The following is a 24,837-nucleotide window of genomic DNA, read 5'->3' on the forward strand; positions in this document are numbered from 1 at the left end:
AAATTTCATTGAAATAAAAGTACTTATATATACTATGTTAAACAAAATCACCTTTTCTTTTCATTATTTTTTAGTTCTTTCCTTATTATACGAGCCAATATTTGTTTCGTAGGAACTCCGTCTCCTTGCCATAACTGGCTTCGATCAATTTCCCTTTGTCTATTCCATTAATCAAGGAATATACAATATTAATTAAAAAATATATATAATACTTACTTATTTAAGAATTCTACAGACTATAAATGATCTTTTATTAATAATTTATTATAAAATCTTAGAGCTTCTTAAAACATACTAATGTTCATGTTATCCAGACTTTCTCTATCAACCTCATTTTCTAACATAACCTGTCTGGAATAATAACAATGCAAATTACTATAAGATTAATTATGTTTAGCTGCTGCAAGTGTGAAAGCCGATAGACAAGCATAAGAATAGAATATTTAAAGATTACAAAATGCATTTCGGCTGTGTAAACAGCCATCATCAGATACAGAACATTATTGTTGTTGTTAAAAACAACAATTGTTGTTTTTATTCCCGATAACGGATAATTTTTGTTTTATTTGGTGAACGTATATGTTTTTTGTAATGTTCTGTATCTGATGATGGCTGTTTACACAGCCGAAATGCATAATACATTTACCAAAGTGACCTACATGCATTTTTCTTGGAGATAAAGACTTCCCCATTTTGTAATCTTTATATACACATTCTCCTACAAAATATGGACTTCTATTCAAATATAGAATATTTAATTTATTTATTCATTTACGGTTCATCCATTTTCAATACAAAGTGATCAAAAGTAGCTAGCTTATATCTAAACTAAAATTATAAATATACAAGGTGTTTCATAATTAGTGGGATATAATTAGTGGGATAAACTTAGAGGGACTTGGACAAACTTATTTTCTTCTTCTTTTCAATATTTGAGCGCACGATTTTTTGGAACAGAAAAGGCATCTTTCTGATTGATTACCGCGAGGTCAAACAATCAATGCAGATGTTTACTACGAGACACTTAGCAAATTGCGCCGCGCAATCACAGAACAAACGAGATCGTGTATTCTGTGGCGCAATACTGAATAAACGCCGAGGATTTCTTTCAAAAGGTGCTGTTTTTCTTTACGACAATGCACGACCACACACTGCAAAGGTGACAGATTTTTGTGCAATAAATATTTTTTCCGGTATCTGTGCACAATTTATTTTTATTACCAAATGGCACTTACTTTTTGGACGTACCTCGTAAAAGCTATCAGAAAAATTAATGTTTTTTTTTTTAAGAATTTGATATCTAGTAAATATAGAATATCTCATAGTAGATATTTATAAAACCTAAAAATCTAAGAATTGCATTGCTATCTCTTTTCTAATGAATACCTACCGTAAATATTACCAAACGAATAAAACTAAAAATTTAAATTTTAGCGAGAAATAAATTTCGAACAATGGATTTAATTTTTTTATGCAAAAACGGTATATCGGAGAGAACAAAGCTAGGAAATAAAATTTACTCTAAATTAAATGAGAATTTGAAAAATATTTTTTATTTGAAGAAAACAGCACTGGCGTACAATTTTTTTTGAAGAGCTCACTAGGTTCTAGCCCGCATGGACGCTACAAATTAGTAATAATTATGAGATCATTATAAAACATCCTGTATACATACAAGTATATTTAAAATCCTAAAACATCACATACGCTTTAAATAAAATCCTAAAATACCTATATTAAGAGAAGAGGCCAAATAGCAAACAAAATGGAAAACATCAAAAGTAATTTTTTAATATACACCTACGACGGCAAATGGGGGAATCAAAAAGGCAACACTTATTTTCTAAAGTTATGTTATTTGTTTTATGCGGAATCCTTGTAAGGGAGGGACTCATTTTGCCCTTAATTTGTTGAAAGGAAGGGGATATTGAAGATGCAAGTGTGACGATTTTGCCTGGTCGTAACATTAAACTTTATGTTGCCCAGAATCTCAGGACAATCTATATGAGAACTGAGCACACCATGTAGAAGAAAACACATGTCCAGCAAATCCCACTTATGTTCCAATGAGTTTAGCTTGAGTATGGACAAAAATTCCCCATAAGTAAAATTGTGGAAGTGTGGTGTAAAAGAAAGTTTGGAATCAAGAGTTAGAGCAAATCCTTAACTTTGACTCGTCTTGAGAGAGAAATATCATTTAACCTGTAGTAAATAAAATTGGTCCTGAATGAGACCCCTGTGGAAAACAGAGGAAACTTTAATTGAGTCTGAGATACAATCGCGCAATTTTAATAATAATAATAATATATTTTATTTGCATTAATACAATGTAGAATCTAAAGTAATTGATAATGTTGAGTGACATATCCTATTGTTATTTACATGCGAAAAAGGAGCTTGAAGGCAATTTAAAAATGATGGAGTCCAGCATCGATTAATAAAAGGTTTAAAATAACATATAATATTCAAAATTCCTATAGGTATAACTTATTCTAACTTAATAAATAGATAATGACAACACTTATATTACAGCTACACAGTAAAATCTAAAAAAGTGAAATATTATTTCATTTACATTATTATTAAATGTTACTCACATTTTGCAATTGCATTAAATGACAGAACATTTTACATCTTTCAATTCTTAATAAAAAGTATTTTTCTCTTGTTATTTTATATATTTTTTGTCTTAACCTCCCTTCGTGATAAAAAAAGACGAAAGCAAATTATATTTAATTGGATACAAATTAATTTTTAAAATAAGGATTTTACTAGTATTTCAATATAATAGTTTTAGATAATATGCAATCTAATATTGAAATTGACCAGCAACAAATAACAAACCTCATCATACGATTTTACCTACCCTAACTTCGCAAGCTAAAATCACCTAAAAAAAAGGACGGCATTTTTCACAGTGCCCAGGGCGGCATTTTTTGTAAATCCGGGCCTGTTTACAAAGATCACTCACCTCAGAGCTTGCATATTTTAGCTCCATTCTTGTTTTTGAAAAATCTTATTTGCCACACACATTGTTTTTATTGATAAGTGTTATTTTCGGAAAATACATTTTCTCGCAGAGAAAAAGCTGCAACGAGCTTTTCTTTTAATTGACAAAGCACTCCACTACTAGCAAAAGTTGCCGGTAATTCTTGAAAAACAATTAAGTAAATGATTATGATTTCATCTTTTTTTATCTTTTCATTCCGCTAATAGAACAGCGTCTGTTATGTGAGCTATCTTGTGACTACCTTTTTAACTTATGACTAATTAAAGAATCTAACAGCTTGGGAATATCAGATTGCATAGAAACCGCCCTGTAGTTCTCCACTTATTCTCTTCGGCCACTTTTAAAGGCAGGTTTTAAATAGCTAGATTTCCAATACATAGGGAAAATGGATTGGTTTTAATTGAGTGAATTGGTTTCAACAAACAGACATGTTAAACAACATGTAAAGTGTCTTAACTATGGTGCAGACACAGTTTTTTTAAAGAATGTCGGGAATATCATCCGGACCAGAACTGTACTTGTTTGGGAGCTTAAAAATTGCATCAAAAAGCTTGGCCAACTCAATATGATAAGTATTGCATAATCTAGTTTATTTTGGAGATTGTAAGCCGGTATCTGAACTGCAGTATTTGGTGCATAGACGGAGGAGAAATATGTGGAAAAAATATTCACCGTCTTCTCAATAGCTTAAGTATCCTTAAAGAACACTGATTCTAGGACATCATTGCCAGACTGGTGCTCACGGGCAAAAGACCACAAGTATCTCGGGTTTTCATAAAAATTTACCTGCAGTCGGCTAAGATACCTCTGGTAACGCTCCTGTCGATAGACCTTACATTGCTGCCTTAGGTCAGAGAATTCTCTATACAACACATCTGACTTGTGACTTTTGTATCTGTCGTAGCCAGATTATAAAAGCTGTCGTTTTATAAAACGCCTAGTCGTTTTATAAACGGCGGCCAGATTGTCAAATATTAATTGTCAACTCATTATTTTGCTATCTGGCTAGCCATTTTATAAAACGACTAGGCGTTTTATAAAACGACTATGACAGCTTTACCAGAATGTCAAACGGTAATGTTTTCACCGCTTTATTTTATGAATAAAACAAATAAATAAACATTTAATATTCTTATTATGTATACATAAGCATACTTAAATAAAAAAAAAACAAAATAAGCGTTGATGAAAAAAAAGTTCATTTATTGGAACATGGACCACTAAAATGGCACCTAGTGGTACATTTTTCGCGAACCTTAAAACAAAGGCATCTCTTAGTGCAGCATTGCAGTTTACTAGGTTAGCGGTGACATTTCGTAAAACCTTGTCCTCCAAATTGCGAAACCTTAGAAACTGCTTCCCTGGTGTGACAAACGGATTAAAGTTGGAATTGCCAATTGGATTTAATTCGTCTCTGGAAAACCATCGATTAAGGCGACCATGCTCTGTACCTATCTGGTATACCCCATTTTGTATATCCAAAATATTTCCTAGTACCCCTTTTGGGTCAATGGGACCCCTATCAAATTTCGGAACTTCTACAGATATATGCTACCCCACTTGCAAATCCTTGAATTTTATTTTAGTTATTTGGGCCATTTGGTCAGCTGCACGTTTTTGGCCAATTGTACATTGTGTTCTCTGTGTTTTTATTAATTCTTCTTTTTCACAAAGATTGCATATCGCTTCGCTTTCATCACAGGATAAGCACAGTTTTCGTTTTGCCCCATTTTCTTTATTAAGACATTTTCATTTTCAGTTATACAGTTGTTAATCGTTAACGCCGAAGTTAACCCATTACCCAAAAAACTTGAAAATTCTTCAACCTGATTTATTTCATGCGTTGTCTGTAAAATAATATTACCATCCATATAATTATTCTCTTCGACATTGTCCTGATCCATTACTACCACTTCGGAAATACTTTGATGCCCATTACAAGGACCTTCTTCTCTCACAACATCAATGTTAAAGATCTCTGAATCTGGTTCTGTCTCATTTGGAATATTTTTTACGATAATGTCGCTTTCCTCGAAGCTGTTTACTGAATTTTCCTTCATCATATCTTCTAAATCCTCTTATATCGAAATGCTTTTAACTGTTTCATGCTGTAAGCTACTTGAATAAAGCCCAACCTGAAAATCCACACCAAACAAAGCTTAAAAGATGAACATCGATTGGACACTAATAATTATTTATGAAATTTTCATAAATAATTATTAATTAAACTATACTATTATAATTATTATTAATGTGTTATTGTATCATGTTACATACTTACCCTTATAAAACTCTTCTAACTGGGAATAAAAGTAGTTTTTATCTACTCCCGCCGCTGCTACTTTAACAGGAGCCATATTTTTAGAGTACTTAAACAAACCAAGAAGAGTTGTAACTAAACGAACTAAGCAAAACTGAAATTATGGATCAAATTTGAGTATCTGGATAATACTGGCCGCCGTTTTTTAAAAGACTAAAATGCATCACTCGTCACAATGTCATAATATCAAACGATGAAATTTCTTTATAGCGTTTAATAATCGGGCCAAGCAGTCAGCGTAGTTTTATAAAACGCCTAGCCGTTTTATAAAATGGCTAGCCAGATAGCAAAATAATGAGCTGACAATTAATATTTAACAATCTGGCCGCCGCCGTTTATAAAACAACAGGTTCTGTAATCTGGCTACGACATATCTATTATGAGCAATCTTTTTCTTGAAAATAAGGTGTTTCATGTGTGCATCAAACCACCTTGGAAAAAAAGAAAGTTTGAGTCTCATTTCACATACAAACAAACCAAGTTATTTAAAATATCATTGCAATTGCAGCACGCGTCGTCAACACTTGCACCTTTAAATAATTCATGCCAATTTATACATGCTAAGCCGTAATAAACATAAAATTATTATTCCTAAAATCGTAAGCATGCTTGACACAAATACATTTTTTGAAATGGTTGAGACAAACATATATCAAGAACAATTGCATTATGATGAAAACTATTTTAAAAGATATTATCACTAGGTTCTGCTAAGAATATTCTCTCAAAATCACTAAAAACTAACGGTATTCTTCTACTATCAAAGATATTATATTGTAAAAGAGCCATAAAGGCATAACTACTTGCCACAATTTTGACTACCGATGTCTCCGGATAGTCCACACTAAGACTGAACTCATCCATACAGCACTTGGCCTAGGATAGATGGTAATCACTAACAATGATCATCTTATCTTCCGGTATGAATCTTTTAGATCTTCTACGCTGTCACAATGCCTCTGATAGATTTCATCTCTTGATGCCGGCTGAATGTGCAGACGCTAAAAAATCCAGGATTCATAATAATCAATGCAAGTAACTAATTAAAGATCCTACTCGTTAAATATACGGCGAAGTTGTCAAAAATAAAAGATTACTATTTTTGAAGCTAGTTAATTAACAAGGAAAAAGAAATAAACAAGTAACAAGAACTAAGAGCGGGTTCGAAAAAACGCTCGCACATGTCCATTAATATTTTTGGTTGCGCATTTTTTCAACAAATGTTTTTTTTAATGGAACACCCTGTATATGATTACATTTTTGGATGCTACACAAAATTATAAACATTTTGATGTATCACATGCCATACTTTAACTGTTTCTAAGATACGCGGTTTTGAAAATTGCTGCTTATATAAATTTAAAAGCCTCTAAAACTTATTCTACTAAAAAAAGAAAAAACCACTGATTTCAATTTTCTATTCATACTTTTTAATTCCTTTTTTTCTGAAAACATACAAAATATGATTTATACGAATTGTATTGTGTACGTGTATTGTCTTGTGTAAACAAATATCCATGTTTTGCCCCTTATACCTAAATGTTTTTTCCGTCTATGTTTATATTCATTTTTATGACTAGGTTCAGAATTTTAAAATCGCTCTGAGGAAGCAAATATATTTTGCAAAACGTCGGCTATTTTAACTTGAACTGGACTTTTATTTCACTGATCCCGAAACCCAAAATCTTACCAGACAATTGACAAAATTTGGATCGTTAAAAGATAAAAACTATAAACAGATTATTCACCTAAAGTTACGATTGGCAAGAGTTGTGTTACCTCTTGCTTCACTTAATTTGTAGAATAAGCTTCTCAAATACTACTGTGCCGTGCCATCTCAGTAGTATTTGCGGCTGAAACTTACATCTTTCTATATCAGCAGCTTTATTATATGAGTCAGAGTTTGGAAATACCTTTTTCATGTGGGATTTTAGATAAATTTTTAATAAAGCGATCTCAGTAGATGTTTTTAAATGTTTTTTTTTAATTTATTTATTAACAGTATCCACCAAGTTTACAAAAATACAATACAAAAGATACTAATTAAGCTAAATAATAATATACAACTTAAGCTAGATAATACTAAGGCATAAATCAATGTTACAAATTAATTTCAAGAAATATGTTAAAGTCACTAATGAATCTGAGAGAACTCCTCGAAGAAACGTGCAAGTCAAGACTATACCTATTGAAGAGTGTTGCATTCTAGTTATAGGATGTGCTGCCCATAAAAAATACTATAGAAGAGTTTTTTTAACTCTTAATCAATTTTTGTGCTCGAAAATTCAGCCTATTTAAAAGATAACCTTAATCACTCATGCCAGATACTAATTTAAAAATAAAACACAAGTCTGAATCATTACGCCGTAACTCAAGTGGGTCCAAGGAGAGAAGTGTCTTGACCGAATTGTAATCAGTGTGGCCATTAGCTAATGGAACCTTAAGTTTAAAAGAACAATTTCTTAAGAATTAATTATGGACTTTCTCCAATATTTTCAATATGCGATTTATAAAATGGAGACATACAGAACTAGCATACTCCAAACTAGAACAGACTAACGAACAGTAAAGAATTTTAAAGACAGAGAATGAGAAGTGTTGACTGCATCTAGTTATAAATCCTAGATTTGTATACGCTTTCTGAACTAACTTTTCAGTATGAGACACAAATGTCAACTTAGAATCAAAAATTACTCCCTAACTTCCGCTACCCTTTTTAAAGTAGTGGAATCTATAATATAATCAAACAATGTAAGGCTGCGAATCCTTCTAGAAATTATTGAATAACACTTTGGAACTTGATCCAAAACCCAAAGCTTGAAGCTTTGTTAGTAGAATCGCATGATTAACTCTGTCGAACGCCTTCGAAAATCTGTATAAATAGCATCAACTTGTGAACCTTTACCAAAAGCATTAAACTGAGATAGATAATCTTCATAACATATTAAGTTAGTAACGGTGGAACGCCTTTTTTGAAAACCCTGTTGATTCTTAATAATAAGGCTTTTACATTGCCATGACAATTGCTGGGTTACAAGTTCATTCAAAAGTTTAGGGAAGATTGGCTGTATAACTAACTCCCCGATAATTACAAGTATTACCAAACTCAAAATATCGGTGTAATATACGAATTCTTTCAAAAAGAGGGAAATACTCCCGACTTTAAAGACAGATTGGATAAAGGCTTCCGCATAGTACATACGCATGTCTTGCACTGGAAAACGTCAAAAACCTTTACTAAAGATAAATCGATATATTTGACACCAAATTGATCTACAAGGCCTGTCATGTAATATTCAGATATTTTAAATGCCTTATCAGAATATACGTTTGACAAATCGACTGTTTACTACCAATACCTCCTATCTACCACATTTTCCTAATATAAGATTTTTACTTGACTAAATTGTTTATTTTTAAATCTATCGAATAGAAACACCTCCTAAGTATAAATATTTTAAAGTTCCCGCGTATTTTCAACTGTCATTATCACCAATCTGCACAAGCCAAATATTGTGGAAGAAATACCTCTTATCTCGCATTGCGTTGGACAGCACCACGCGTAAATTAGCTGGTAAGTTTTATTTAAATTTATAATGTTTTAATAAATGTTTTCGAGGAATTTTTCTTACTATAAAGTATTCTAGTTAACCAAGAACTTAAATTTTCTGTTGTAATTGTTTAAAAGACATAATATTTTATTCACAAAAACCTCTAAAATAAAGCAGTATGCAGATAAGAGTTATTTCCATTCCCATATTTTGCACACTTGCTGCAGTTAGGAGGTTTTGTGGATACATAGCAAGCCTAATATGGGTGAATTATTATTATTATTGATACCATAATATTTTTGTAACTAAAAAAAACAATAATAAATTATTAATAATATAAAGATATACAAGGGGCATCAAGTTACTTATAAAGGACAAGTGGGTGTATTGAAAAATGTTGATAAAAAATATGTTTTTTAAATTTTGTTTATTGTTCAAGATAATTCAAAATTCTGAAAATATTCTATAGGCAACTTTTTTAGTAGAATCCATTGGCATACTTAGAGTTTGTTGTATTTTATTTTAGATCAAAATGTCTACGAGAAAAGACAAAATTATTCGCATGGTAAGAAAAGAGACAGAAGATGCATCTCTTGAAGACCAATCTATTCCATTGACGCCTTCTCAAGCTATTTTGTGTTAGTTACACAAGAAAATTCGCTGGAATTCCTTCAGGACTGTAATAATTTCGATTGCCAAGATACGCTAAATAATTATGGTGCTGACAACAATGTCGAGATCTCGTATGTTGGTTGTGAGCCACATGAAATTGAACTTAATAATGAAATTCTTGTTCTTCTAAATACTGATCCCAGATTGATTTCTGATGAACAGTCAGCTGATGCTAATAATGAAGATAGTATTGTAGAGCAAACTGAAAACCAGCTAAATGATGAACTAAATATTGTCGACGAAGATATTGCAGAATACGGAAACATGAACGTGGGGAGAAAAAGAAGACACAAGGCAGACAAAAATAAATGGAAGAAAAATCAGAATAAGAAACTAAGAATGGAAGGGAAGGAATACTTGGGGTATACAAAACCAAAAGGAAAAAAATGGAACAAAATGAAATAAGACCACCCAGATCCATAAAACCTACTTGTACTTCTTCGGTTTGTGCAAAATCAAAGGAAAAGAATGTGTAAAAGATTTACTGAAAAAGAAAGGCAGTGATAAATTTTGGACTGAGCTTAACTGGGACCAAAGAAAAATCTTTGTAGTTAGTCACGTTACCAGGGTTGTTCCAAGACGGAAAACAAAGGTCGGTAGCTCTCGCAGAAGTGAAACCTTATATTATACGCTCACTTTCAGTAATAATAAATATCTAGTCTGCAGAAAGATGTTTCTGAATACCCTTGGGTAAGAACCCTTTGCTGTGCAGAGCTGGACAAAAAATAGTATCCATTCTATGCATAAGTGCAAGGAAGCACAAAATTTAAGTCGCATGAAAAACAACCCTTATCAAATAGATATTAAGTTCCTAAAGAATTTTTTTTGTTTACAGTTACCAGTTTTTAGTTACAGTTTTCCAGTTACCAAAATTGCCTTCACATTACAATAGGGTCAACTCTTCAAAACTTTATTTGGAGCCTGTTTTTAAATCATTAAGCCGGCTTTATCAATTATATTGTGAAACGTGTAAAAATGCAGATAGAAAACACCTTTCAAACAAAATATTTTACTGTCAATTCAATGATAGTAATTTGGCAATATGTCAACCGAAAAAAGAACCAGTGTGATATTTGCGTCGGTCATACTGTTGGGAATATTCGTGATGATCAGCACTTAATTCACATTCAAAAAAAAGATAGAGCACGAACAGAAAAGCAAAATGATAAAGCTTCAGCTCAGGAACAAAACTGCATTGTTCTTAGTATGGACCTCCAGGCGGTTAAAATTTGTCCGAATGTTCAAGCAAGCAGTGTGTTTTTCAAGACTAAATTATGTGGCCACAATTTTACGGTGTACGATATTACTAGCCATCATAGTACATGTTATTGGTTCACTGAATGCGATGATTGCGAGTTGGTAGCTTCTGCGTTTACCTCATGCATTATTGATTATTTAGACAGACACTGCACCAACAAAAAATTACCGGTTATTATATATTCAGACGGTTGCACCTATCAAAACCGGAACAAAGTCTTGGCCAATGCATTGCTTAATTATTCCATTAAAAATAAGATTCCTGTAACTCAAAAATTTCTTGAACGGGGTCACATTCAAATGGAGTGGGACTCCGTTCACATTGAGCGGAAGCTCAAAAACAGAGATATTCACCTGCCAAGTGACTATATTTCAGCCAGCAGAAAAGCAAGAATTAAACCATTCCCATACGAAGTTGTGAAATGACTTTTTAAAGACTATTATATTGATTTGTGGTATGACTTTTTAAAGACTATTCAAAAACTTCTTTTTTGAAGTATACAAATATTCGATCAGGTAGGAAAGCCAATGATCGGTCCTACAGTCACGGATATTCGTGCTTTACATTACAAATTAGATGGAACAATTCAATACAAATTGCTATTTGATGATGAGTGCAAAACACTACCCTTAAGGCCTAAGAAAATATCCGAAGTAATACTTAATTATCCACAGCTTAACAAATCCAACATTCCGATAAAGAAATCAAAATATAAACATTTACAGGAACTTAAAAATGTGATACCGGATGACTGTCACAGTTTTTATGATACTCTGCCATGTAAAGAAGACTAATTATTCATATGTAAAGCACTAATTATTTTTAATTAATATTTGTTTAATTACGCCTAATTTAAAATAAAAACTTAAGGTTTGTATCCATATTTCATTTAAATCCTCCTATCTTCAATAAAAGCTATGCCAATAACTCCTATGTTACAAAAACACCTTAAAAACGAATTTTTTCCTACAAATTACATAAAAATTGTTTCACTTAAAGTAAATAAATTCCTAATCAATAATGTTCTAATAACTTTGCACTTAAAAATTATTAAATTATTTTTTTAAACGTTTTTTTTCCTCCTGTAAAATTCTGGTTTTTGCATATAGAAGGTATTGGTAGTAAACAGTCGAAATAAATTAACCGTGTCTCTACCCTCCTAACTAGTTTCATCATTCAAAAACATATGTTAGGGAATATTATTTGACTTTTTAACATTGCTTTCATATTTCAAGGAATACCCTAGGATTTAACAAAAGATTATTCTCGGTACGAAAAATATAGTCGCGGCAACACTGACGGCTCAATAGACCGCACGATTGCCAAAGCCCAGAAAAAATCAAGTAATCGCTTTGTAACATTAAAGGAAAGCTATTAGTATTGTAGGACTTAATAGGCAGAAAATACCTGATTCCTTCATACAAAAGGTCATAAAAGTTATTTAGGGAAATATTTATAACAAAAGTGTTGTTTATAAAGAAAGGACCTATCCATAGATGCAAGAAAATTATTTAACGATACAAAATCAGCACTTTTGAAATCAAAAACTTTACTGTATACTTCAGAGACCTTGACATATGTGGTACCTACTGAAAAGACAAATTCATACGGACTGTGTCGAGAGACCGGAAATAAAAAATCATCCGCCAATCCAGAAGAGCCATTGATATTAGAAAAACAAAGATAGATGAATGGTAGAAATCATCTTCCTCCCCAACCATTTAGATCTGTAATGTCCTTGTTTCAGTTATGAATTTCCTCCAATTTTGAAATAACTTCTTGTTCCAGGAAGCTTTTTTCATGTTCCATAAGCTTTGTCGCCTAATTTCGTAAATATAATATTTCTCATAAATACATGCAACATTTCAATATTTTTTAACAACCTTATCTGGCCACCGGGTTAGTGATTTCATTGAAATGTTGAGTTTAGATCCGAATGTCCCAGGTTCGATTTCCGTTTAATTTAGCAAAAAAATTATTTCTTATATTTTGTTATATCATGTTAATATATTTTTTGTAGACATTATATGACAGAAATGTATCAGATTTTAGTAATATCGATGCACGATGTTGTACATTTTTATTCTTACCTTAACAGGGTGCTTCAGAACTATGGGATCAAACTTCTAGGGGTTGTTCAGTGCAACAGTAGAATCCATTTGAGGATAGGAACCCATGTCCAGAAATGTGTCACTACGCCACTACGGCCCTGAGACGCGTTTAAATTTAGAAAAAATATTAATTACCTAAATAGGATCTGATGCATTTATTTTTACCTTTTGTATATGATACCATCACAACAATTGTTCAAAATGTCTTCCTCCAACCTCAATACACCGATTTAAACGCCGCACATGATTTCGGCGGACTACACTAAAAATTTGATCCTCGTTTTGAATGATTTCAAATGCTGCTGTTATTCGTCCAATTAAGTCTAGCTCTGATTCTACTGGAGTTTCGTAGACCAAAGACTTTACATGTCCCCACAAGAAAAAATCGAGCGACGTTAAATCGGGTGACCTAGAAGGCCAAGAAACTGCTCCACCTGTGGCAATCCAACGGTGCCCAAACCGCTGAGCCAAATACTCGCGTACTTGTACAGCAAAGTCAGCCGGCGCTCCATCATGCTGAAACCACATTTGGTGTCTAACGTTTAGTGGCACATTTTCAAGGAGTTCTGGGAGAACTTCCTCCAAGAAACCCAGAAAAATAGGTCCTGTTAACCGTTCCGGTAGAAGGTATGGCCCAATTAAATAATCATCAACATTGCCTGCCCATACGTTGACAGACTAACGATTCTGATGTTTTCTTGGAAAAATTGCATAAGGATTTTCTTCGTCCCAAACATGGCTATTCCTACTATTAAAAATACCGTCTCTTGTGAAAGAGGCTTTATCGGTCCACAAAACATATCGTAAAAAATTTGGTTGTGCAATGATGTGATCCAGAAGCCATCGACAAAATTGAACTCTAGGATGATAATCGGCTGCAGTCATACCTTGAACTTTCTGGAAGTGGTAAGGATGGAGTTGTTGCTCGTGTAGTACCCGCCAGACAGAAGCGTTACTCGTATTCATATTCTTAGCGACGTCACGTGTGCTATTTGATGGTTCATCGGCAACTTCGACCGTTCTTACGGTTCGAGCAACACCAGTATCATGCATCTTGGTCTTAAATATACCTGTCTCAGCGAGCCGCCGATGAACCGCAATAAACTTTTTGTATCCAGGATGCTGTCGTTCGAGATAACGTTCATGATACCACCGCGATGCTGCTCATGCATTGCAGTTTGCTGCTCCGTATGCCAAATGCATATCCGCCAATTCTTGATTTGTAAAGTTTTCCATTAGCAATAAATGTTTAAAAATTGTAAGCTATAAAATTTTTAAACATGACATTGAGAATTGACATTGATAAGCGTTGATTTTTAACAATTGTTGTTATGCTATCATGTACAAAAGGTAGAAATAAATGCAGCAGATCCTAATTAGGTAATTAATGTTTTTTATAAATTTTAACGCGTCTTAGGGTCGTAGTGACGCATTTCCGGACATGGGTTCCCATACTCAAATGGATTCTTCTGTTGCACTGAACAACCCTCAGAAGTTTGATCCCATAGTTCTGAAACACCCCGTATATTTACGTAGGTGGTTAGGTTTAGTGTGTGTCATTTAATTTTAATGAGGTAAATGTTGCCTGTAAAAGTGATGTTTAGCCATTAGGTACATAGTTTTAATATTAAATTAGGATGCTAAATTTTAATTTAGATTAGGTCTGATTATGCCGGAAAAAACATGTAACCCGACAAATAGACGATGCATTTGAAATTTTAATTCAGAGGTTAAGTTTTCTCCTTATTATAATGGTAATTACTATTAATTTCTGGCACGTTTCAACACTATTTTTTGTATGAATAGTAAACACATTTCCTGGCGTGACACCAAGAAATATAAAGAGTATGTTTCCTAAATTCCGTTACTTGAATATTGACTTCTCCCTTGGGTATATTTGATTATTTTTAACAATCTAAATACTTTTTCTCCTATTCCAAGGACACAATATAAGAAAGACAGGAAAAGGAGTTTTGGTAAATGAAATACGTTAAAAAGCATAAATAAACTTTACTTTTACCATAATACCCAACAACTGTTAAAAATGTTGTATAACTAGTCATTTGCAAGCTGATTGACATACATAATACTATATAACATATAAATACTACTTAACAGCTCATATTTTTGGCTTAAACATTTTAGTTTTTAAGGAATGTGCTGATTGTGCATTTTTCAACATGATTTAAAGATATAATATCACCTAACCTTCCATCACTTTTCCATATGCTTTTTTCAAAATGTCTTCGATTTTTCCATATCTCTGTTTATCCTCAAACAGAACCACATTTAAATTAATCACCAAACTGTCATCGTTTAAAATAAAATGTAGGCCATTATGCTTGCAATATTCATGAATCATTTGTTCCTTCAGTTTTCTACTTTCTGGTTTATCAACAGGCACATTAAATACCTTAAAAGGACATATAGGATCACTTTGCACTTCAAAACCAATGTCAAGAAGCATATCATGTGTGTTTTGTGCCAGTTTTCTTAATTTGTGGTGTGGTTTAGCTTCAAGTAGGTTTATTGACTCAATACAAGCCTGTACTAGGAAAGTTGGTAATGAGGCTGAGAAAATATAGCCGCTACCCGAGAGACGTTGGTGTTCTATTGTAGTATGAGATCCTGAAAAAAAAGGAAACGTTTCCTTTTAATTAAATTAAATTAAACTGGTTAATAGGATATATAAAGTTCCCTTAACTCATATTAAAATTAACGAACAATTTTCCAAGAATAAAGAAAATTATGAAACTAAAAATTATTTTGCATGTTCCGTACCTGCACAAAATCCACCAATAGATCCAATGGCTGCCTCCAAAGTGGCAATAACCATATCTAATCTCCAAGGCTCAATATTAAAATGTTCCATTAAACCTCTCCCATTTTCTCCATAAACCCCAATAGAATAAGTTTCCTCTAAAAACACCCTTATTTTGTTATCCTCACAGACCTTTAGAAACTCAGGTAATTGGAGTACTTGTCCAGTTTTCCAGGATACACCTTCGACAACTAGAAATTTTCTGAATTTCTTTTTCATTTCATTTTCTTGTTGAACAACCTTTCCTACTGCATCAGAGAATGATTTTGGATCTTGATGATCAAAGTATATTACCTAAGTCATATTTAAATATTATTTTCTTTCAAAAAAACGTTTGAAAATACGTACTCTGCTTCTGGCCATTTGTAACCCTTGCTGTATTGGTACATTGCAATTTTTGTCTGTAAACACAATATCGCTTTTTTTGCAATATGCGGCAATGGAACTTGATATGGTGACAAAACCGTAGGAATAAACTATTGATTCTTGCATTCCTAAAAATTTTGCAATGTGCTCTTCAAGTTCAAGGTGTACATCGGTTGTACCTGGAAATATAAAAAAATAAACGTTTAATTACATCATATAATATTTTTAATATTTTATGTGTTAAATGTTTAAATAAATATATAAGACTTTGATAAACTATCTAGGAAAAACCACAAAATATGTAACTCATTATTAATTCATCACAACAATACAGATTTTACTTATACCACTATACTATCATAAAACTATATAAAGAAAAACTCATTAATGCTGGTAAAGATGTAGTATAGCAACTTTTCTAAAAAATTACACTTAAAATTATGGGCAAAGGCTTGAAATGTGTTTAATTTTACTGGACAATATTCTGATGAAGGATTAGCAAATTTTCAATTAGATTTTTTCAAAAATATAATTAATTTTGACATTTGCACTGTTTAATTGTACCTGGAACAATAATCCAACCCATACCAACTTTTCTAAAACCCACACTTAAAAGTATGGAAAAGTAGGGTCTAGTTTTAAGATGTGAGGAAACATTCCTATACTATAGTTTTACGATAATGAGTAATTCTCTCGAAAAAATTATTTATTTATTTACGGAATCCATTTACAAAAGTGTTACATAGCATACCCATATGTATATATTCAGATACAAAACTATCTATAAATCAATGAAAGGTGTAGATGAGTTAATTAATTAAAGCCTCTATGAAATAATATTCTTTAACTGCCCCTTAAAAGATGTAATCCTAGAATCAAAAAAAGCTTATCTGTCCTGACAGACCATTAGCACTTCGAGCCATTTATATAATTGGCTCATTAATACGTGGAATGGGACTGAAAATATTGTCTATTCAGTCTGGAAGGCACCTAAGTTTAAAAAGAGACAATAACTCGGGACAATCTATAGTAGCATTTAAAACCTTATGCATAAAACATAAGTTGAGTAATGTTCTTCGTGACTAATGTGGGTAAGTTCAGGTTATCTCTGACCCACTGATAGTAATACTCCTGTCTCCTGTAACCACATCTAAAAGCAGCCACCCTTAAAAATTTATTTTGAGTTTTTTCAATCTGCTCAATGTAGCAGTTATATGACAGGGACCACACAATTGAGCCATACTCCAAGATGGGCCTAACAAGAGAGCAATAAAGTAATCTAAAAGTGAACAAAGACAAATCAGTTCACAGACAATCAGTTGTAGACCGTTGAATAAAACCCAGCATTTTCATTGCCCTACCAGTCACCTGATTGATGGGACTTTTGAAAGGCAACCTGGAGTCAATAAATATTCCTAAGTCAGAAACATCTGTTTTGACACCAATTGCTACATTATTTATTTTATAAAGAAAAGCAATAGAGTTTCTGTGCTTAGAAAAAGTAATCTTACGGCACTTATTGATATTAAGGGATTCAAGTGGCACCAATCAAAGAACAAATTAAGGTCTTTTTGCAGGAGCACAGCATCGGAAAGGGATGTGATAGGCCTAAATAGCTTCACATCATCAGCAAATATTAGCTCATGACAATTTTCAAGTTTCCAAACTAAATCAATCAAAAAGAGGCAAAACAAAACAGGGCCTGAGTGAGAGCCCTGTGGCACCCCAGATGGCACCAAAATTTCAGAGGAACATGTACCTCCAAGATTAACAATCTGGGTTCTACCTCTGATGAATCCCGAGATCCACTGAAGAAGAGGCCCCACAATACCTAAAGCCCTAAGCTTCTGCAAAAGTACCCCATGGTTAACCCTATCAAAAGCCTTGGAAAAATCTGTATATATTGAGTCAACCTAAAGTCCCCTCTCCAAGCAGCGGTAGAGGTAGTTGACATACAGCACCAAATTAGCATCAGTAGATCTGCCTTTTATAAATCCAAATTGCTCAGGATTAAATAAAGATTTAAAACTCCAGGCAATCCTATGACTGACCAGGCAGTCAAGCAGCTTTGGCAACTCAGATTGGTTTTACACAGCCCGATAATTGGAAATTTCATTTCTACTACCAGATTTAAAAATGGGTTTTAGAAAACTTCTCTTCCAGAGAGTGGAATAAGAACCAGTACCTAGAGATTTGTTAAAAATGAACAGTATTGGTTTCGTAAGAACACAAACACATTTCTTTAGGAAGAATGCCAGAATCTCATCTGGTCCAGAGCAGAGCTTATTCTTAGAGGAAGTAATAACCTCATAAACATCCTGCGTTGACAGAGTTAAATTGCTCAGACAAATTGATTTATCAAAATCAAAAGATGGAATGTCATTGACTTGCTCATCCGAATAGAAGGATAAAGTATTCTGCAAACATATCCGCAGTATCTGAGATATTCATACTAATCCTGTTATTGTATGTCATTCTGGAGGGAAGGCTAAAACCAGTTCTTTTATTATGAATATATGACCAGAAGTACCTCGGATTGCTAGCGAGATTCATTTCCATATTATTAATATATTGTTGATGGCACAACTCTCTTAAGTACTCACATTGATGTCTCAAAAATACAAATTCATCATATTCCTGCTGTTGACCACTAATTTTTATTTATTTATTTTACGGGATCAACCCCATTACAACAGTAAGTTAAATACAAAATCAATTGAACCTAACCATACTTAACAGTAAAATACCGAAAATAGTTTTATAACTTAAATCAATATAACAGAATTCTAAAAATACTAAAAACATACCCTACTAAAGTATAATATTCAGTATTGCACTAAAAAAAAAAAATTAAACAATTTCTCTTATTTGACTCTTAAATCTAGATAAGGAAATGCCCAAAATTTCAACCTCCCTAGTATTGACAATTCTTAGAGTTCTTTCAATAGGAGCATGTAATGCATAATTGGCGCTATGAAATGGTAATGAAAAGACACGATACTGCCTTAAATTCCTAGATGGAATATTAAATTGTATTGTCATCAGAAGTTCTGGACAAATTATCTGACCATTCAATAATTTATACAAAAAAATTAAATCTGCATATATCCGTCTTTGTCTCAATGTCTTCATATCAAGCATTTCTAAAACAATATCATAAACATGATCATCCGGAATTCTTATTCGAAGTTTATAGAGACAAAACCTAATAAATTTGTTCTGAACTCTTTCCAAGGACAAGCAATTATTCATGTAAAAGGGCGACCATATAACTGAGCCATATTCCAGCAATGAAACAACCAATGACATGTATAACCTCTTACAGGTCTCTATAGAAAATTCTTTACAGTTCCTTAGTACAAAACCCAGATTCTTAGAGGATTTGAGAACAATATTGTTTATGTGTGCATTAAAGTTTAAATGAACATCAAACGAGATACCAAGATCTTTAACTATGCTGCAATATTGAAGTGTACTTCCTTGAATGTTATTTGAAGTGACAACCTTTTTAGTTCACTTGAGAAAACTTATATAATTGCATTTGCTTACATTCAAAAACAAATTGTTGTTAACACACCACTCATTCAATCTATCCAAATCACTTTGCAACAAAATCTGATCAAGTATTGATAAAATCTCTCTAAAAAACTTCAAATCATCAGCAAATAAAAGGAAGTCACTGTTCTCAAAACAGGCACCAATATCATTCACAAAAATATTAAAGAGCAAAGGTGAACAGTGCCCACCTTGTGGAACACCTGAAGTGACATTAATATAGCTTGATCTTGCATTACCTATTCGTGCCTGCTGGGTCCTCCCTGACAGGAAATTTACAAACCAATTCACCATAAGATTAGAAAATCCAAAAATATCCAATTTTTTTGCCAAAATACCATGGTCAACTCTGTCGAACGCCTTGGAGAAGTCGGTGTAGATTACATCCATCTGACATCCCCTCTCCAAGGCATTCAACAGATTCTGCTGAAACACTAACCAATTAGTCACAGTAGACTTTCCAGAAATAAATCCATGTTGTTCGCTAAGTAACAACTCTTTACTATAAAAATATAATTGATCATAGATAAGACTGTCCAGGAGCTTCGGAATGGCTGATTGTATACAAACACTTCTGTAATTCTTGATTTTGCTATTGTCGCCAGATTTAAAAATTGGCATTACAAAACTATGTTTCCACAAGGTTGGAAAAATTGCAGAATCTAAAGATCTTTTAAAAATTATAAAAAGAGGGTATGAAATAGTACATACACACATTATTAGAAAATAATTCGGAATGCCATCGGGTCCTGAACTAACTTTGGGTGGCAACTTGGTAATTTTATCAAAAATCAACCCAACGGAAAGGGTGGGATTAGGAATGGTCATATTTAACTTTGCTTGCTGATTGATAAAAGCACCATTATTGTTTATATTATTAATAGGACTTTAGACTGTTGAAAAAAACTGGGCAAAACCTTCAGCTATCTGTTCACAGCCAACGAACTCATTATCATTATAATACATTAAATTAGGAAGTTTATTAATTGATCTTTTATTGTTTATGTTATACCAAAAACTTTTAGGGTTAGTGTAGAGTAGTTGGTCTAAGTTTAAAATATAATTATCATAACAAATATCAGTCAAAGTTTTACATCTAGACCTAATGTTTGAAAAAGTAATATAATCTGCCACATTATGACTGACCCTGTAGCATTTGTGTGCAATTTTCTTTTGCCTAACTAAATATCTTAATTCAGCTGAAAACCAACTAGGAAACTTTGAAGTTTTGTATCTCTTTAGGGGAACAAAAAGAGCTATAGCCATATCCAGTATATGATAAAAATGTGAGACTGCTATATTAATGTCTGCTGAGCTTAAAACCAAGTCCCAATTAATTCCACATAAGTAATTATTAATACCAATATAATCACCCATTTTAAAATCATAATAAAACTCTACATAGTTTAAATTCGACTGAGTTTCACAACTAAAATCTATTTCAAAATTATACCCTTTGTGATTTAATGATCCATCAAAAAGACAATCAACTGCTTCCATTACAGCAAGAGTTTGCTTGCTTGAAAAAATTAGTTCTAAATATTGTAATATTCTGATGTAATTGTAATATTCTGATAAAAACTCAAATAAGCATAATGCTGACCTAAAACTAGACCCGCCGAGTTTAAAGGACAAGTCACCACCACACCATTGTCGTCATTCCCCCAACTTGAATCAGGTACATTAAAATCACCAAAAATATAAAAATCACAGCTTGAATATTCTTGCCTGAGAATGTCAACAGTATGGCAGTGACTTTCATATAAGTTAATTGCAGAATTTTAAACTTTTTGTGAATTTGTTTCTTTCTATGATCAAACTGCGAAGCTCTGAAGAAAACCAACATAGAAAAGAAGAACTCTTGTACCTCTTTAGAGGAATAAACCTTTCCATTGAAGAATAGATCACATTATAGAAAATTGAAACTATGACATCAATAGATGTCTCTCCCAAAAACAATTGATTCCAGTCTATCCCAGCAAGACAATCATTAATTGCTATGTAATCTCCCTTACCAAAATCATAAAAATATTCCTCATAGATCATATCATCAGAATTTTCTGCACAACAAAGGTCAAAACTAAAACTATTTCAATGGTTTTTTAGTCAGGTTGGGTGATTAAATTGGAATTACACACATTTTAACCCTATTCCTATAATTGTCAGATCAGATGTGATTAAATGTCAAAATGTTCTTGTTTTTTTTTTTTTGGCAAAAAATGTCTACATGAAATTGTGAACTTTCCAGACATTTTAAATGTTTTCTTATAATTTTAGGTCCAATTTTCACAAAAGTTGCAAAACTAGACCTTTACCTTAATGCTATAACAAATTCTATTAATTCTATTCTATTAATAAATTCTATTCTATTAAACTCTTGTTCTCGAACACAGGAAGAGTTAGTTGGTAGTGATGATTAAATATCTCATATCAATAATTAAAGATAGAATTACTTACCATAAAAGGCTCTCGGTCCACATGTACCAACACCATACTTCCTTATAGTTGCTTCACACCTCTTTTTAATATCCTCATTATTTAAAATATTTAAAAAGTTAGTTTTTGCTAAGTCAATGGTGTTATCATCTTCCACAATACCTGGGATTTCAATTTCATGTTTCGATTTTTGACTGTGGTATTTCACCAGTGGCTCAGGAGTAAATTCAGCTAATCTTTGTGCTAGCAGAGCTTCGTCAATGGGGGCTTTTCGGGAAGGCATTTTAAACAGAGGATGCTTGTGCTGGATAGGGTGGAACCTGCTGATGTGGAATGTTAGGCAATAATTTTAATAGGCTATTGAATTTTATTATATGCCAATAAGCTGAAAATGTTTGCTTAGTAGTTTTATGGGTTTTTGTATAAATATTTGGATTATATCATATTATTTTTTTGCTATAAAATGGAAAAATTGGGTTACCCGGTCCCAGTGGCTGTAACGACGCTTGACTTTGACATTGACAATTACGAAACACAAATATTTGATGTGTGTGAAGTTAGCGTCCGATCGATATCCAGCAAGCAAAATCGAGAACGCAGCATATGCCGGTCGCAACCTATTTATAGTCCGCGCTCGCTGTGTTTAATCAATTTCACAAAGCAACCACCAATAGAGAAGTTTCTCACGTGTAAAGGTTGGAAATAAGTTACAGCTCCGCTAGTGTGTGGGCCCGTAACTAACTTGAAATGGCGGGAAATTCGAATTTATTAAATCCTGTATTGCACTTACTATTTTCGAAATTCTTGTTTTCAAGAAAGTCTAAAAGTGTTCAAAGCACGTTAAATTATTTCGTATGAAAGCAATTTATCTTTTGAACACATATAACTTATATAAATATAAGTTTAATAACAGGAGAGCAACGAATAGGCTTCCTGATTTGATGACCTATAATGATGGGGAGTTTGCAGGTTGTGAACAAATTGCAGAGGGGTTTGCCAGGTTTTTTTCTACTGTCTATAATAGAGATAATAATGTCTTACCTTCTCGGCAGGCTGGTGTAAACATGGTTATTCCAAATCCTAAATTATCTATTGGATTCATTTTTGATAAGATCTTTCGATTACCCCTTAAACTTAGTGCTGGCCCTGATGGTATACCCAATTATTTTTTGAGAAAATGTGTATGTGCCCTCTATTACCCCCTCTTTATTTTATTCAGTAGGTCTTTAGACTTGACAGTTTTTCCATCCCAGTGGAAACTCAGTTTTATTACGCCTATTTTTAAATGTGGTGCTGCTAATGAAATGATCAATTACAGGAGTGTGTGTACAGTTTGCCATCCCAAAACTTCTAGACAGTCTTATTTATGACCAAATAAATTTTTATTGCAAAGACCTTCTGTTCTGTGATATTCATTTTCTAATGGGCCGAGCAAAGGATTAGAGCTTAAAAAATTGCTGGTTGATGTAATTAGAGAATGCCGGAGAGTTGGCTTTAAGGTTATTTGTTCGATTTGTGACCAAGGTCAAAATAATCGGGCTGCCATCAATTCACTTTTGAAAGATACAGCAGAAGAATGTATTAAACACAATGTTGATAATCGCCATCGGAGATATATTATATATAATTATATCTCCAACGGAGATAAAATTGTCCATGTCTACGACATTCCCCACTTATTTAAAGGAATTCGCAATAATCTTTTGACGAAAGACCTAATTTTTGAAGTTGAGGGTAAGAGGAAAGTGGCCAAGTGGGAACACATTGTTCAATTCTATTTGTTGGACTTGGATGAAGAAAACAGAATATGTCCCACATTGTCAGCTGCACATGTCCTTCCTGAAAAGATGAACAAAATGAAGGTGTCCCATTGCACCCAAGTCTTTAGCAATAAAGTAGGATATTTAATGTATAGGATTGCTAAGTGGGGTAAGTTTTTGTTTAACTATATTTGTTATATGTATTTAATAACAACAATTAATGTCTTACAGATATAAAAGATGCTCAAGGTTTGCCAAGAAAGGCCATGGATACTGCAGAACTTATCCTTTTATTGGATCAGCTGTTTGACAGCTGCAACTCTCACTGCAAGGTAGCCCCGTCCAGCAAACCCCTTAAGGGGCTCTCACGGCTTTATCAGTGCACGAGAAATATTGGCTAGAAAAAATAAGCCTTCTTAAAAGTATGAGGTATCATGATAAAAAGAATAATAAATTAGTTACTGTACATCATTAACTAATCTTATTTTCACTTTACAAAGTTTTATTCAGGTAAAAAAAATAATTTTGAAGGACAATCCTAAGTTTTTTCTGTGTTTGAGGGAAATTAACCAAGATCCATTGGAAATTTTTTTTGGCTTAGTTAGGGCACATGGTATAAGAAATATCAATGCCTCTGTATCTCTTTTTAAAAAATCATTTAAAGCATTAATAGTTAGTAATTTTTTGTCGTCACGATCACCAAACTCAAATTGCGAGGAGGATCAAACCCAAGGGGCGTTAGATACTCTAAGGTGTTTTATAACAGGATAAATAATACCTGGCGTAATGCCATTATATCCTGAAGTCGATTGTATTATTCCAGAAATTTCAAATAGGAAAACGAGAATTGGTCGATATATACGTTGTTCTTTTGGAGTAAAAGAGTAAATGTTATTGCTAAGGGCAAGGATGAAAAATTTGCACGGTTTCTAAAAAAAAATCCAACAAATGTTGATCCTATCAAAAAAATGGCGTTA

General features: G+C 32.8%; 2 protein-coding genes across 2 annotated transcripts in view; one reads left to right on the forward strand and one right to left on the reverse strand.

Moving 5' to 3' along the window:
- Positions 1–24,837, forward strand: part of LOC126745019 (AP-1 complex subunit beta-1) — a 48,969-nt gene that overhangs the window by 18,520 nt on the left and 5,612 nt on the right. The gene's annotated exons all lie outside the window — the stretch shown is intronic.
- LOC126745025 (serine palmitoyltransferase 1) lies at positions 14,918–22,622 on the reverse strand. Its single transcript, XM_050452675.1, has 4 exons — positions 22,122–22,622; positions 16,092–16,288; positions 15,704–16,037; positions 14,918–15,550 (listed from the first exon to the last, which is right to left on the reverse strand). The coding sequence occupies exons 1-4, from the start codon at positions 22,381–22,383 to the stop codon at positions 15,126–15,128; spliced, it is 1,218 nt and encodes a 405-aa protein (XP_050308632.1). The 5' UTR covers positions 22,384–22,622; the 3' UTR covers positions 14,918–15,125.

Source organism: Anthonomus grandis, chromosome 15 (assembly GCF_022605725.1).
Source record: "Anthonomus grandis grandis chromosome 15, icAntGran1.3, whole genome shotgun sequence".
Taxonomy (NCBI): Eukaryota; Metazoa; Arthropoda; class Insecta; order Coleoptera; family Curculionidae; genus Anthonomus; species Anthonomus grandis.

Bases quoted from the DNA above. Each gene is read 5' to 3' on its own strand.
- LOC126745025 (XM_050452675.1), bottom strand. From the start codon at position 22,383: ATGCCTTCCCGAAAAGCCCCCATTGACGAAGCTCTGCTAGCACAAAGA. The intron at 16,289-22,121 runs GTAAGTAATTCT...TTATATTTCCAG, and splicing joins TGGACCGAGAGCCTTTTATG to GTACAACCGATGTACACCTT. The intron at 15,551-15,703 runs GTACGGAACATG...CTTTTTTTTCAG, and splicing joins TATTGGTGGATTTTGTGCAG to GATCTCATACTACAATAGAA.